The sequence below is a fragment of the Centruroides sculpturatus genome, unplaced genomic scaffold (genome assembly GCF_000671375.1).
Source record: "Centruroides sculpturatus isolate CEXI.00-Female unplaced genomic scaffold, Cexi_2.0 scaffold56, whole genome shotgun sequence".
Lineage (NCBI taxonomy): Eukaryota > Metazoa > Arthropoda > Arachnida > Scorpiones > Buthidae > Centruroides > Centruroides sculpturatus.
In genome coordinates this window covers 1126686-1143083 of record NW_019384586.1, presented here as the reverse complement: position 1 = coordinate 1143083, position 16398 = coordinate 1126686, and the positions used below count along the sequence as shown (strand labels likewise).

At 31.3% G+C, this 16398-nt stretch overlaps 2 protein-coding genes across 3 annotated transcripts in view; both read right to left on the bottom strand.

Annotated features, from left to right (window-relative positions):
* Positions 1–682, bottom strand: part of LOC111624626 — a 29002-nt gene extending 28320 nt beyond the window's left edge. Inside the window, exon 1 of the mRNA XM_023367531.1 lies at positions 595–682. Within this exon, the coding sequence (XP_023223299.1) occupies positions 595–669 (75 nt within the window). The 5' untranslated portion in view covers positions 670–682. The remainder of the gene's footprint in view (positions 1–594) is intronic.
* A 1639-nt stretch (positions 683–2321) lies between these two features.
* The window catches only part of LOC111624625 (cilia- and flagella-associated protein 251-like), a 26073-nt gene continuing 11996 nt past the window's right edge, over positions 2322–16398 (bottom strand). The window contains exons 3-4 of one of the 2 annotated variants that reach the window (XM_023367529.1): positions 8417–8509; positions 2322–2383 (exon numbers count right to left, since the gene is read on the bottom strand). In XM_023367529.1, the coding sequence (XP_023223297.1) occupies positions 2337–2383; positions 8417–8509 (140 nt within the window). In that variant the 3' untranslated portion in view covers positions 2322–2336. Of the gene's footprint in view, positions 2384–2584; positions 3793–8416; positions 8510–16398 lie in introns of those variants that run through there. The other variant, XM_023367528.1, reaches the window with a different exon arrangement.

Genomic DNA, 16398 nt, shown 5'->3' with positions numbered 1-16398 from the left:
CGTCTCGATAGCTATAAGGGTGCGGGAGATATGAGGCTGAAAGTGGTTGAAAGTGGCTTTCTATTTCGAATGTTTTGTTCGATTTTTTCGAATTTGTTCGAATTAAATTCGAACATAAAATTCGAATTGGTTCGATTATAGAACGATTGAAAACGTTCCAGAAACGTTGAAATTTGTTCGTTTGACTAAACGTAAAAATTCTCTAATTAGTCTGGAAACGGGGGACCTAATTCTTGCATTCTGTGAAAACGGGTAAGATTGGCTATAATGTAATTATCTTAATCTTCACTATCATTACTTTTTGCCCAGCGAAGCAGGTCCTTGCAGCTAGATTCTAGATTACTTAGAAAAACAGTCTTTTATATATATAAAAAAAACTATACTATTACATATAAATAAAAACCCAGCGAAGCGGGATCTTGCAGCTAGTCAAGAAATATATTTCTTTACAGTTATTGTGATAAAAATATGTATATATATTTAAATTTAAATACTTAAAATATAATTACACTATTTCATTTCAATTTGTTATAACCAATCATATACAATTTTTAAACACAAAGTTATTACTAAATTTTCTGATGATTTTCTTACCACTCTTGTTAGTATGGTTTCCTCTTTTAACATCATATTTAGGACCTGATGAAACTTTTTCTTCTTCTTCTTCATTACTTTCTTCACTAGATTCTAAGTTTTAAAAGTTATATATTTTAAAATTGTTTTTAAAAATAACTAAAATAACAAATTTTAAAAATTTCATAACCTTTTAGAATTTTCAAATAAATAAATCAGAAAACTGATATTGATAAATATTGCAATTTCATTTGCATATCATTTTAATCCTTACTGTAATTCTTTTGTGGTAAGTGGGCAATAAAAATAAAATGTCAACAGAGTATATAAGCACTGATGGCCCACTCAAAATGCAAGCAGTTGACAAGTAAGTCATATTTTTCTTTTTTTTTAACCACCACTTTATCAAATATTGTTAGTAATGTTTTTCTTAATGTCTGTATCTTTTTAAATAAAAATTTAATATATTTTCCTGTACTGTTACCGCCATTCATTTTTCATGTCTGTTTTATTTATCTTTATAAACTTTATTTTGTATCTATTAGTATATTATTTTTGATAATTCTTTAAATTGTTTTGTCATTACTTATTCATATAAAACTTTATTCATATTTATATAGTCTTATGGTGGGGTGTGACAACAGATTTTGCTTCATTCTTTACTTCAACTCCCCTTACGTATACAATTCGTCACCCCTCCCCATTTGCACAATCATATGTACAATAAATGTAAATTAACAACAGAATACTCAAAAATAAAGGAATTATTCTGTATATGCAAACACTCAGATGACCATCCCTCCTCATGTCAGCATTCATCAATACCCTTCTGACACCCTTTCCCATATGTGGACAGGGTGGTGGTATGCCTGTTGTTTGTACTCCACTGACCCTGATGTGCATGCTGACCTCCAAAATACCAAGTTAATTGGGCAGGCCTTTCAAACAGAGCACATTCATAACCTGAAAGCCTTAGAAATATATAAGGCCAGCCTGACCAGCAAGTGTATTAACTTCAAAGACAGTAACGCAGTATCATATATGTGGAGGTACATTTATGAAAAATCGGGCAACATTAATGTATATTAATTCATCTGACACACTAGGTACTGTACATCTTAAAAAATGCTTATATATGAGGGTTATGCATTTATGATTTCTATTTTATCTACTGTATAAATTTTTGTATACGATATGTGTTGTTCGAAATTTTTAAAAAAATCATTTTTCAAATATTTGTTCCAAGCATTCCATTTTGGAATTTGTTTTGTTAAAAACCTGAAGCAGGTCTTGGATAAGACTGAAAACATTTGAAGTTTTCATTAAATTTTATTTCAATTAATTTATTAATATAAACATATTATAAAAATATTAAGGCAACTCCAATCATATACATAGTAACATTACAACAAATAAATATATTTATGATATTCTTAACAATAAAGTGTTAAGAATGCTTTAAATTAATTTTTTATTTAAATGAATTATTAAGTGTTTCTTGCAACTAATTTCATGAAAATGAGGATAAATAAATTAAGTTAAACATACAACTGAGACTAACAGTAAATAATCTTAATACTTAATCTTAATCTCTTAGTTTAAGCTTGTTTAATTATCAGTTTTTCATTAAATAATACTTTATGTTGTTTAATTTGAATTAAACAACATAAAGTATTATTTTTACTTAATTAGTAGGTTAATTCATTATAAAATATATTACTGTTAAGTTATTGTATTAGATATACAAACAATTTAGTTTTTTCTCAGAACACCATGTAGACTTGTAAACTGAGCATTACCATACTGAATGCTACAAAATACAGGAATAAAGGTTGCTATTGAATTACAATCAAAATTAGTAAAATTTGTTAAATATGTAATAAATTAAATTGGTCAAGTTTTTTTTTTGTTTTTAACCAGAATCTTAAAAAAGGATGCATGGATTTTTCAAGTAAATATGGTATTTCATATTTTAGGTAATTTTTAAATATTTGTTGAAATGATCAAGTAACATAATAGAAAAAAATGGGATCATTAAAAAACAAATCCTCAAACATGAAAGTGAATTAAAAAGATGATTGTTTTGAGATTGTCTTCAATCTTAAATAATATAAAAACAATCTATTTATTATTCCTTATTGTGTAAACAATAAGTAAATAGAGTATGGTCTTGTTTTACATGGGGTTTACATATCAGCAGGTACAGTGTAAAATGAAATTCTATATAAACTTGGGCTTTGTCCCAAATAGTTACAAATAATTCCCTAGATATTTATGCAACCACTAGCAATTGAACAAAGAAATAAAGACCACCACCCTCCGTTGTGATTTTGTTATTGTTATGTAGTAAAAATTTAGTTACATAGTATTTTATACAACTTGCATACTGTACAGTACATACAGATCATTTTTCTTGCTTTCTCCATGTTAATTTTAGAACATTCTGTGTTAATTTCATCTTAATTTTTGCTTAAAGGTAGACTAGAAAATTGCTTCTAATTTTTGTATTATTTACTTTTGCTCCACAACAAATTTCTTAAAAACACTAGTCAAGTTGTGCATCAATGATCAGAATTATTCTGATCATTGATTGCAGTATTCAATGTTACTTATTTGCCATCATGAAAACAAATCTGCATATATATCAATCCCATATAAAACAATATTCTACTGTACTTTTTTCAATAAATCTAAAATACATTGGAAAAATTTATACAATATCATTTATTGATAAAGATAAAATATTATTTACAAAACTATTCAATAATATGCTAAATTAATATCAAAACACAATTATTCATTTAAAGATTTCAGGTGATAACATTTTTCAAGTTCAAATTTTTTAGACTGTTGAGTAATAAGATATTACATATGTAAAATATAATATTTATTTGGTATTTTAAAAGAGTTTGTGCTAAAAACTTAAATTAACTTCAAGATTTACTCTTCAGCTAAAGCTGGCTTTCAAAAAATAAAGTAAATAAGGATTATTTCTGTAAGTAAGGATTATTCATTTGATTTAAAACACCTATTATTATACTGATGATGCCTAAGAAATATTTTAGACATCCTTAGTATAACAAAACATATAATTTTCAATAATATGAATAACTCTAAAGGGTAAATCTTAGTTAAAAAGAAATTTTATTAATATTTTTCTTAGTACTGCATTGATTGGGGAGATTCTCCTGAAATATGTTTTCTCCAATTGAATTTTATCTGTGAAAGGTAAATGACAAAAAATAAATTTTTAACAGCAAAGCACATTCAAAGAAATTATTTGTTAAAATTTTTTTGCAAATTTAGCAAATGCATTATTTATCTAGAATTATCCTTCATCAGGTGAAAGCGTGATCAAAAAATTTTAAAATTAGTTGAATCTGACTAAGAATGTTATTAGTTTCAGAAATGAAAGAAATATATTTTTTGATAAAAATAAAGCAAAAATTTAAGGGTACATAAAAGTAATCTCTTTAAATTTTTAAGCAATACTATATAGAAAAGTTTATCTTTTAAAATTTAAATTGTTTTTATTTAATGAAGTATCAATCATTTAAATTTATATCATTATCTTTTAACACATTTTATATACATATATTAGAAATTTTATTATATTAAACAATTTTTAAACATTACAAATTTTTAAATTATTATAAAAATTAATTGGGATTAAGAAAAAGCAGGAAAATATAAATTATCCTCTGAACTCGACAAAACAATTCAAACAAAATGGTTGAGACAACATATAACAGTGAGAAAAAACTTTATATCAGTTTTGCCTCTCTTGTAGCATTGTCAATAATATATAAAAATGGTCAACAATAACAATAAACTGGTATTATTCTTAGTCATGTTATATTTTTTAAATATTTGTTTCAATTTAAAATTGAAGAGTAATTTGTATAAACAACTGCTAGTTAGTCGCATCGCAGTCCTCTCTGTATAATTACATACTTTTTTTTTTATTTAAGATACAACAATTAGTACTTTTATAATTGAGCATCATTTCAAAACTGACCAGTCCATAATTTCAAAAAAATCTGATAAGCACTTGATCTTATGCACTTTTTCTTCTGTTTTAAAGTTGATTAATATAAATTTCTAACATGTCACAAAAAGAAAAAGAATAAAAATTGAAGGTTAATTTCAACATCAACTATACTTGCAGCCATTATGTTTCAAACCTGGATAATTAACACAAGTGGACTCAGTTATCTATCAATCAATCACTCAATCAATACTTTGACAAAGGAATTAAATCTCCTATCTGGGAATACAAGAAAAAAAAATTAACATATAATAAAATTTGTTATTCAATTATGTAATTTGTTAAATCAACAAATTACATAAAGTAAGTCGACAAACATTGCCTTAAAATCAGAATACTGTGGTCTTGGAGAGGATCTTGTAGCAATCATTTGTACTGTACAAAAAGAAATATTAACACTGTCTATTGGCATTATTATTTTACTTGAAATATTACAACAAGTATTTTCGACAAGTTTCAGATTGTCTTCTTCAGGTATAGAATAATCGAACCTTACAATTTAAAATATATGTTAATGTGTTCCAAATGGCAAATTTAAAATTTCTTTCATAGGATATGTCAATATATTGAAAAAAAACTATAATAATAATAATAATAAATAAAAATGTGCAAAAAATGTATAATTTAGAATTAACTCGAACAAAAATTATTGTGCTAACTTCTTGTATAACATGTGCCATATTGCCAGAAGGTCGAGCAAAGATTTGTTACATGAACTTTCATGTAATAATCCTTTGCTCTACCTTCCAGCACTGTTCCATTCTCAATATTCCACATGCTTCTAATTTGTTACAAACAGAAACCATTATCCTTGACAATTTCTAACATAAGGTTATCATCATTTATCATCTACCTAAAAATTAAATAAGTCTTCAACTCCATATTACCAATCAGCTGCTGGATATTTTATTAAATTTCTTAGATATTCACCCTTAGATTATAAATTGGCTCAATAATTACTTTCTGCTAAAATCATTTAGTGTTAAGCTTGGAAAGTTTTCCTTTCTTCCATTTTTCTCCAATGTATCATCTGTTGGGACTCCATCCTGAATAGTTTTTTTGTTTATAAGTTTTATTGATTATGTCAAGGCTGACATCACTTCCAATGTTATTCTACACAGACAATATGAAAATGATTAATTTGAATCCAAGTCTCCAAATCAACATTAAGTTATTGACTAATATTCTTGAGTCTGTTGACTTGAAAATTAATATAGCTAAGATGGTGCCACTGGTACATAAACCTATTCTTCATCCATTCACCATATCTAATCATCCAATTACTTATGTCAAGATGATTTGTGATCTTGAAGTCATATTTGACAGACACCTTACCTTTTCAAATCACATCAAGAAAATTAAGAACCTTGTCGACAAAAGAGGTATGCTCAAGTGACATTGCCACTGCATCTCTAACTAATGAGGCCTCAGAGCTATTTTTTCTTTTGTTAACTTCCAATTGTTTATTTATTATTATTTACTGGTGTGGCCTGCAGTTTCTCTGTCTTTGCTAACAAAAGCGAGTTCATCTTTAAACAAAGTTTACCTGCTAAATTAAATTTTCTAATTTGCTGTATAATGCAACAAAGTCACCTGGGTTGGGACTTGTGCTGCTAAAAGCTCAAAATGAATATTTTAATCAAATTTTATAATTTAAATATTTTTACAGTGTTCTTTCTTAGATAAAGTTTTTTACATGTACCTAGTTGCTCTACACAGAACAAGGCATGCCTTTGCCCTTCTAGTTATAAGATGTGTATCTCTCATAGATCTTTTATTATTAAAGTCCAAAATTAAAACTAGAATAAATAACTTGTAATAAAATGCACATCATACACAATTTTCCAGCAAGTGGTGTTTGTGGAACAAATGTTTTCAGTTTATTTTATAAACATGAAACAGGTTTATGCAGGTTTTGTGTATGGTGTATATTTTATTGCATCTTTTTTCTTATTGCGTTGTTTTTAATATTTCTCTATTCGGTGTGTTTATTTTATAATTTTATACAGTTTAAAAATTCTGTAAATACATTTTATACTGTAATGTCTAGTTTTAGTGTCTGATTTTTAATGTTTTTTGTTTTATCTTATTTTTATATACAATGTCCAAGCTATGGGTATTTGTAATTTTATTCATTTAAAATTTTTGTGCTCGATGTCTCTTTTGCTGTTTTTTTATTTACTTTTTTATTATCAATTTCATTTTAATTATTTTTACTACTATTATTCATTGTTGTTATTTTTAACAAGTTCTTTGTTGTATCATTCTGTCTAGAGTAGTAATTTTAAGTCAATGACTTTACCTACTACATTCAAAATAAATAAATAAGTGTAATGCAGAAACACTTCCCATTTTTCTATTCACAACTAAATATTCATTTATAATAATATTTAAGCTCTAGATCAGTGTTTCTTATCCTTTTTTTTTTTTTGTCACAATCTACTTTTAATAATTTAAAAATTTGGCAGCACACTAACAATAAAATAAACTTAAAAGAATTTTACTTAGTTAATTGAGGGATGTATAGTATCTATAATATATTTTGTAAAAATAGCATACGATAATAAATTTCAATGAAATATAAAATGAGATTGCATTATAAAGTAAGCAAAATGTTTATTTAATGATAAATTTCAAATTACATCTAATGCAAAATTTGTGCTTGGTGGTTTTTAAATTAATAACTTCATTTATATTTGGGCGTGAAAATAATAACGCTAATCTCATTTCATGATCCAGATTTTAAAGTGTGGATCTTTTTTTCGCACCCTAGGAAGGTAGAACGACTGAACTACTTGTCTGAAATCACTTATGTATTGGTATTCATAGTGGCAGCACACTTCAAAAATCTCGCAACACACTAAAATGCCGCAGCACAGTGGTTGAAAAACACTGCTCTAGGTATACAGTTTTTTCTTAACTCTTACATTTATAAATATACATACTGTAAATTATTGTTTTTGAATGTTTTATTTTAGTAATACTTTTAATTATTATTTTTAATAAATAAGTTTTAATTCTTAATTTAATTCAAACTTATAATGAATATTTCAATCTAAAATTCTGTTTATCATAATAATTATATATATATATATATATATATATATAAATGGACATGTATGTCCCTATATCTCACTTTTTCGCCAAAACTACACATCGCACGTGAATGGTGTTTGTATGTGGTGGTAGCCCCAAGTCTCCATTCGTGCATAGGGGTGGTTGCGTCTCGATAGCTATAAGGGTGCGTGAGATATGAGGCTAAAAGTAGTTGAAAGTGGCTTTCTATTTCGAATGTTTTGTTAGATTTTTTCGAACATAAAATTCGAATTGGTTCGATTATAGAACGATTGAAAACGTTCCAGAAACGTTGAAATTTGTTCGTTTGACTAAACGTAAAAATTCTCTAATTAGTCTGGAAACGGGGGACCTAATTCTTGCATTCTGTGAAAACGGGTAAGATTGGCTATAATGTAATTATCTTAATCTTCACTATCATTACTTTTTGCCCAGCGAAGCAGGTCCTTGCAGCTAGATTCTAGATTACTTAGAAAAACAGTCTTTTATATATATAAAAAAAACTATACTATTACATATAAATAAAAACCCAGCGAAGCGGGATCTTGCAGCTAGTCAAGAAATATATTTCTTTACAGTTATTGTGATAAAAATATGTATATATATTTAAATTTAAATACTTAAAATATAATTACACTATTTCATTTCAATTTGTTATAACCAATCATATACAATTTTTAAACACAAAGTTATTACTAAATTTTCTGATGATTTTCTTACCACTCTTGTTAGTATGGTTTCCTCTTTTAACATCATATTTAGGACCTGATGAAACTTTTTCTTCTTCTTCTTCATTACTTTCTTCACTAGATTCTAAGTTTTAAAAGTTATATATTTTAAAATTGTTTTTAAAAATAACTAAAATAACAAATTTTAAAAATTTCATAACCTTTTAGAATTTTCAAATAAATAAATCAGAAAACTGATATTGATAAATATTGCAATTTCATTTGCATATCATTTTAATCCTTACTGTAATTCTTTTGTGGTAAGTGGGCAATAAAAATAAAATGTCAACAGAGTATATAAGCACTGATGGCCCACTCAAAATGCAAGCAGTTGACAAGTAAGTCATATTTTTCTTTTTTTTTAACCACCACTTTATCAAATATTGTTAGTAATGTTTTTCTTAATGTCTGTATCTTTTTAAATAAAAATTTAATATATTTTCCTGTACTGTTACCGCCATTCATTTTTCATGTCTGTTTTATTTATCTTTATAAACTTTATTTTGTATCTATTAGTATATTATTTTTGATAATTCTTTAAATTGTTTTGTCATTACTTATTCATATAAAACTTTATTCATATTTATATAGTCTTATGGTGGGGTGTGACAACAGATTTTGCTTCATTCTTTACTTCAACTCCCCTTACGTATACAATTCGTCACCCCTCCCCATTTGCACAATCATATGTACAATAAATGTAAATTAACAACAGAATACTCAAAAATAAAGGAATTATTCTGTATATGCAAACACTCAGATGACCATCCCTCCTCATGTCAGCATTCATCAATACCCTTCTGACACCCTTTCCCATATGTGGACAGGGTGGTGGTATGCCTGTTGTTTGTACTCCACTGACCCTGATGTGCATGCTGACCTCCAAAATACCAAGTTAATTGGGCAGGCCTTTCAAACAGAGCACATTCATAACCTGAAAGCCTTAGAAATATATAAGGCCAGCCTGACCAGCAAGTGTATTAACTTCAAAGACAGTAACGCAGTATCATATATGTGGAGGTACATTTATGAAAAATCGGGCAACATTAATGTATATTAATTCATCTGACACACTAGGTACTGTACATCTTAAAAAATGCTTATATATGAGGGTTATGCATTTATGATTTCTATTTTATCTACTGTATAAATTTTTGTATACGATATGTGTTGTTCGAAATTTTTAAAAAAATCATTTTTCAAATATGTTTGTTCCAAGCATTCCATTTTGGAATTTGTTTTGTTAAAAACCTGATGCAGGTCTTGGATAAGACTGAAAACATTTGAAGTTTTCATTAAATTTATGTTACTGATGTTTAAAGGTTATTGATTTGTTTGATTAACTCCAGTAATTCGAGAAGAAAATAGTTTTAAGATACTGGATATACGTGATGTGCTGATCTTCATCACTGAGCACAATTATTTTTGTTTTAATTGGAAAATTTATTTATAAAAACAGGGAGTCCCCTTGGGTACCCCTTTATCAGTTGTTCTAGTAGAGCTGATTTGTGAGAGAAATTGAGCACAAAACATTCAATTCCCTGCTTGCCATCCACTACCTGCTGCTGTACTTGCGTTACGTTGATTTTGATATCATTGATAAGCAAATGAGCTCTTTTTGCATTGAGGACAGCACGGATGATGACACTACTCGGCATCAAACTATACGGGAAGACATCAACATCCCCATTCATACCAACAATTCCCCAGACTTCTGTCATGATGAGATCAACAATGCCTTTACAAACCTAAAGGATAACAAAGCTCCTGGTGTCGATAACATTAACAGCAGGATAGCCAAAGCTATCTGGAAGCTTATACCTAGTCATATAATAAAAATGTATAATAGCTGCTTACATAATGGGATTTTCCCAAATAAATGGAAGGTCGCAAAAATTATACCAATTCCAAAACCTGGAAGGCCCAACAACGTCAGGCCAATCTCCCAGTTGCCTGTTTTCGGTAAAGTTTTGGAGCGCCTGTTAACTGATCATCTGACCTGGCATATTGAAACTGGGAACATCCTTAGTGAAACCCAATTTGGCTTCCACCAACAGCGCTCCTCCTCTGACGCCATTCACTATGCCGTCAATAAAATCAATAGCCTCCTCAGTATGCACAAGTATGTGCTTGCCCCCAGCCTTGATATCTCCAAGGCTTTTGACTCCGCCTGGTGGCCACTTATCTTGTACCGCCTCAAGCATATTGATTGCCCAGCCAATCTATATCAACTTTTCAAGGACTACCTCAACGACCGGAAGACTCTACTACAATATGGCTCACATCATGTGAAAAGAAATATTGCCCGAGGCTGCCCTCAGGGGTCGGTCTGTGGACCATTCCTATGGAATCTTGCCTTCAACTCTTCTCTTCAAGAAGACTTTGGACACGACGGCATCATAGCATATGCAGATGATGTCTTGATACTGATTGGCGGTAATTCCCATGCTACACTTGAGAGCAGAGGCAATGATACACTTAGCCGTGTTCATCACTGGGGCATACAGGCACAAACTCAATTTTAACCCTGGCAAAACTACTTGCATTGTTTTCAATCGACCCAGACAACCAAATCTGTACCGTCGCACACTGACAATTCGCATGGATAATCACTCCATCAAAGTTGAAAGGGCAATCAAATACCTTAGCGTCTGGTTGGACCACCGCCTAAATATCATATAAAATATATTACCAACAGAACCAACCTCATCTTTCAGGCTTTCTCCGAGGTTGCCTGCAAGAAGTGGGGTCTTAATTCTGAGGCAGTCGGTATCATTTACGACCACATCTTCACACCAATCATCACGTATGAATGTGGCAGTTGGGGCTGGGATGCCAGGAAGGTTCACCCCTGCAGAAAACTAATTTCATCCCAGCGCAAGGCCTTAATCCTCATGTCTGGGGTCTATAGAACAACCCCAAACAGTAGTCTTCAAACCATAACTACAAGCCACCCATCACTGATGTTATTCGTACCAAGTATGAGCTTTAGAAGCTAAAGACTGGCCAAGACATCTGTACAGTCACCTGCAACATTCCCGCTGCCAACTTCGAGAAAATGAATCCCGTCACCGACCTCGCTCCTCCTTACATCAACAACCACATTAACACCAGTTTGCCCAGTGGTGATATTCGAAATATTTAACAAAGGGTTCGCTAACAGAAAATTTTTCCTAAACAATTTTTTTCGCTCAAATGGTGCATTAACAACATTAGCGCAAAAACTGACCTTAAGATACCCATATAAATAAAAAAGATGCGTTCACAAAATTAAGTCAGTTAAAATTTAACGTTGTTTATGCCAGAACTATACTTTTTTTTTATAAATAATAAAAAAGAGTGTTTAAAATGATTTATTTTGTACATATTTTAATATTTTTCATTCAAAATATTTTATAAACACAAAAATTGGTTTTTTTAATCAGAAAAAGTCACAGGGAAAGCAGTTAAACAAGAAAAACTTTTCTAAATCATTTATTTTATCGTTAGGTATTATTTTAAAAATAGACAGATGTCATTGTCTCTCGAAATACAATATCTTTCTTACTTCGCTGTTGATAGCCCGACACGTGCTCCGCAGCCATCTTGTATTTTCTCGCGCGCGTGGGATTGTGGGATCTCTCTTATGACTGGATCTAGTTTCGAGAACTCTCTCGAGTCGATCGTGATTAAACCTCGTTTTAGTCGAGATTGAAACGGTCGATGGAGGTTGCACTAGGCGAACAGGGTATAAGGCTCTAGTTTAGTAGTGTTACAGAGTATAATACGTATATTTTAATATATTTTTTAAAAGAAACAAAACCACTGAGAAATGTTACGTGTGTTTAACAACGGGTTCGGAAAACTNTCGCAAAATTAAGTCAGTTAAAATTTAACATTGTTTATGCCATAACTATATTTTTTTGATAAATAATAAAAAAGAGTGTTCAAAATGGTTTATTTTGTACATATTTTAATATTTTTCATTCAAAATATTTTATAAACATAAAAATTAGCTTTTTTTTTTAATCAGAAAAAGTCATAGGGAAAGCAAGTTTAACTGCTTTCCCTATGACTTTTTCTCAAGAAAAAACTTTTCTAAATCATTTACTCTATCATTAGGTATTATTATAATAATAGACAGATGTCATCGTCTCTCGAAATACAATATCTTTTTTATTTCGCTGTCGATAGCCCGACACGTGTACTGCAGTCGTCTTGTATTTTGTCGCGCGCGTGGGATTGTGGAATCTCTCGTATGACTGGACATAGTTTCGAGAACTCTCTTGAGTCGATCGCGATTAAACCTCGTTTCAGTCGAGATTGAAACAGTCGATGGAGGTTGCACCAAGGTGAACGGTGTATAAGGCTCTAGTTTAGTAGTGTTACAGAGTATAATACGTATATTTTAACATATTTTTAAAAGAAAAACCACTGAGAAATGTTACGTGTGTTTAACAACGGGTTCAGAAAACTTTGAAAATGTTAACAACGGGTTCGGCCGAACCTGTGCGAACCCGCTGAATATCACCACTGAGTTCGCCCAATATCTCCGATGTGGAAATCTATACAGATGGCTCTGGCCTGGATGGAAACATTGGGTGCGCCTTCGTTGTGATGCAAAACAACTGTGAGATCCACCAGCAGGGTTTACAACTTCTGCAGTGTTTTTCAGGCTGATCTTGTGGCCATTAACATGGCTGTTGGCTGGTCTGAACAGCACTTAACTCATACGCAGATTGCAATCTTCACAGACTGCCAGTCTGCCATCAACCTTATCAATAGCAGATAGCTCCACCCCATCTCAACTGCTATCAAAAAACTTACACTCAACTCCTCCAATAGCTACAGCATTACCTGGGTCCACAGTCATCATGGTACCACTGGTAACAAGAGAGCTGACCAGCTGGCAAAGACAGCTGCCAACAATGACACGCTAGACTCCATCTATAATAAAATCAGCCTGAATAAAGTTAAAACACTTCTATACAATGACACACTCCATCACTGGCAGGACTCTTGGCATGAAAATCATAGCAGTCATACCTACAACTTTATCCCCAACATCCACGAGTACCAGAACTACACTTGGATTGTTAACAACTCTCTTCTCACTCAATTTATCACCGGCCATAGGAAATTCTCCAGTTACCTACATAGGTTCACAGGGAAGCGGTTCCCCCTCTGCAAGACAGTGGACGGCCCAGACCACTACATCTACAATTGCATCTGTCTAGCTAAGGAAAGACTTGCTAATCGAACTTACGGCACATAGCCTTGATATCTCCTGGCCATGTCAACAGACAGGAACTGTCTGTTGACATGGCCAGGAGATATCAGTCAAGCACAAGGAACTGTATGCAGCCTTCCTCAACCTCGTGCAAGCCTATGAGCTCATAGCTCCCACCACCACCAGTGAATAGTTCTTAAGCGGCTCCGCCCTATTCCAGCACCTCCGCATCGGCCTTATTGTATATATTGTACATATGTCAGCATAATAGTACTTGTAACGTTTTGTCTCGCTCTACTCTTGTAACATTTTATATCCTGTTTTCCACCTGTATGTTACGCTGTATGTTACACGTCAACCATTTTTTTTTTATTGCAACTTTTGTTCTGTATTGTACACATAATTACTTGCATGTAACCTATTCCTCGATTATTAACATTCATTACATTATTTTATTACTTTGTGTACTTGCTACACCTTGCAACAACGCTCACGCAATTAATTGTATTTATTGTATTAACCATTGTACATCATCTCAATCTTAATTATACGTATGCATAATTGTAATCATTTTAATGTAACTTATGTTATGTCTAATATCCATAGACTTAGTGATGTCATTCTACGATATGATGCTGTACTGTTAATTAATTGACCGTAACCTTTATATTAATTTAATTTTGTTTGTAACCATGTTTTGTTATATTTTTTCTTTATAACTTGCAATTTCAGCGCATCTCTTTTGATTTGCAATATGAATTGAATTGTTTCATCGTGGTTATTGTACTTGAATCATACTCAATCTTACATTACTCTGTATTTACTATAAAAAACACTGTCATCTTATCATTCAAACTTCATGTATTTTATTTCCGGTAGTGCCATGCGGAACCAGATATGTACAAATTTTGGTACGTAATAAAGATATTGAATGAATGAATGAATGTATTACATTGATGATATCTCCTCATAACACGGGAGGACACAGACAAGACATTTCTTACAATCAAACAACAAGTTTCTAGTTTATATCCCTCTATTAATTTCACTTGAAAGAAAGAGAGTGATGCAGCTATAACATTCTTGGATTTGTGCATACATAGATCCCTTAAAGGCTACTATTCTTGGTTTACCATAAATTTAATAAGATACCTCATATCATCCCGGCAGACATTTCCCAGCCTTTGCGATAGATACATTGACACTGCTATTGCTGCCCTCATTAAAAGTGCCTTCTAATGGTGTTTAACTCAATGCAAGCGCTTGTAAACATTGAGTTAAACACCATTAGTTTGGTAGTAGTACATGGAGCTGGTTTCTCACGTGCTAAGTTCACGCATGTGCTTAACATGGTCAGGAAATCTCTATTTCCAAGCACCACACTATGTAACAAGAGAGAGGTGTCAGTAGTTCAACCATCATTACTATACCTTGGACCCCTTTCCATATGCATTTGCTGCATATTCAGGCAACACAACCTTCTCCTGACCATTTCTCTGCTACCAAATTTGTGCACACTCATCTGCAACGATCAGGACAAATTCTGCACTTTTGAGAAATTGAGGGTCTGTGCTGTACAATTGGGGAATCCCGTAACGGGGATGAATATGAGGTACATTGGGACTACAACAAGAATGCTCACTAGCTGTCTAGCTGAGCACTAGGATGATGTGGTGAATGGAAAGCACACCACAGAGCTTGCAAAAAAGGTGCTCAAGCAGAGCTACAATCCGTTATGGACCAAAACAACAATACTCAGATGCTGTAGCGACCAAAAACTCATCTTTATAGGGAAATCTTACTTAAAGAAAACCTTGGAACATGCAACACTCCCACTTTAGACCTGCCCAACATATGGGTCGCACTATATAACGGTTAAACAGCAATTCACATCTTTAACATGGATCTGCATCCACACATGTGCCGCATCACATCATACGTATAACATCAAACATATTTGAAATTTATAGCTTGCTCATAACGGTTTTAATTCAAAAATCTTTAATTTAAATAATATGCATTCCATTCTTGTTAGAACATTTGTGTTTGATTTTAAAATTTTTGTTTGCCTGACTACGACAATGAACATAGGTTTGTTGAAAGTGCTAGCAATAAACAACTATTAATAATGCTGTTCTCAGTAAATTTTCCGTCCTGTTATTTATCAATTGCTTGAGGATCAAGCTGTATTATATTAAGTTACTGAAAAAGAGCCAAAACTTTTAGGCTTAAAAAAATCCAAAGGTATTTATTAATTACTGTATATCATCTACTTTTTGTCAAAATATTACTAACACAAGTTCTAAATGCTAATAATATTGCCACAGATATGAAAATTTAAAATAATTTTTAATACTTATATTCTCTCAATTATAATTCTCTTTAAACATTTTGTCTTAATCTATATATATAAAAATGAATGTATGTCTGTGTGTCTGTCTGTCCTTCATGCACACCGTTTATCCGGCTGCCGTGAAACTTTGGGAAGTTGTTTAATATACTCCAGCGAAGGTTTGTGGCATAGTATGATTGCCATGAAACTTTGGAAAGTTTTTTTAATTTTTTAATACACTCCTGCGAAGTATATTTATCCTACAATAGATGGCGCGCGTTTACACGAGCATTCGTGCACAGTGTGTTCGATCGATTTCAAATTGTGAAGACCATTTCCCCCTTCAAAAAATATCTCTATATATGCATTTGTGAACTGTTATTTACGATATTTATAATAATTTTTGTTTAATCACTTTATTTCGACTTTTTTT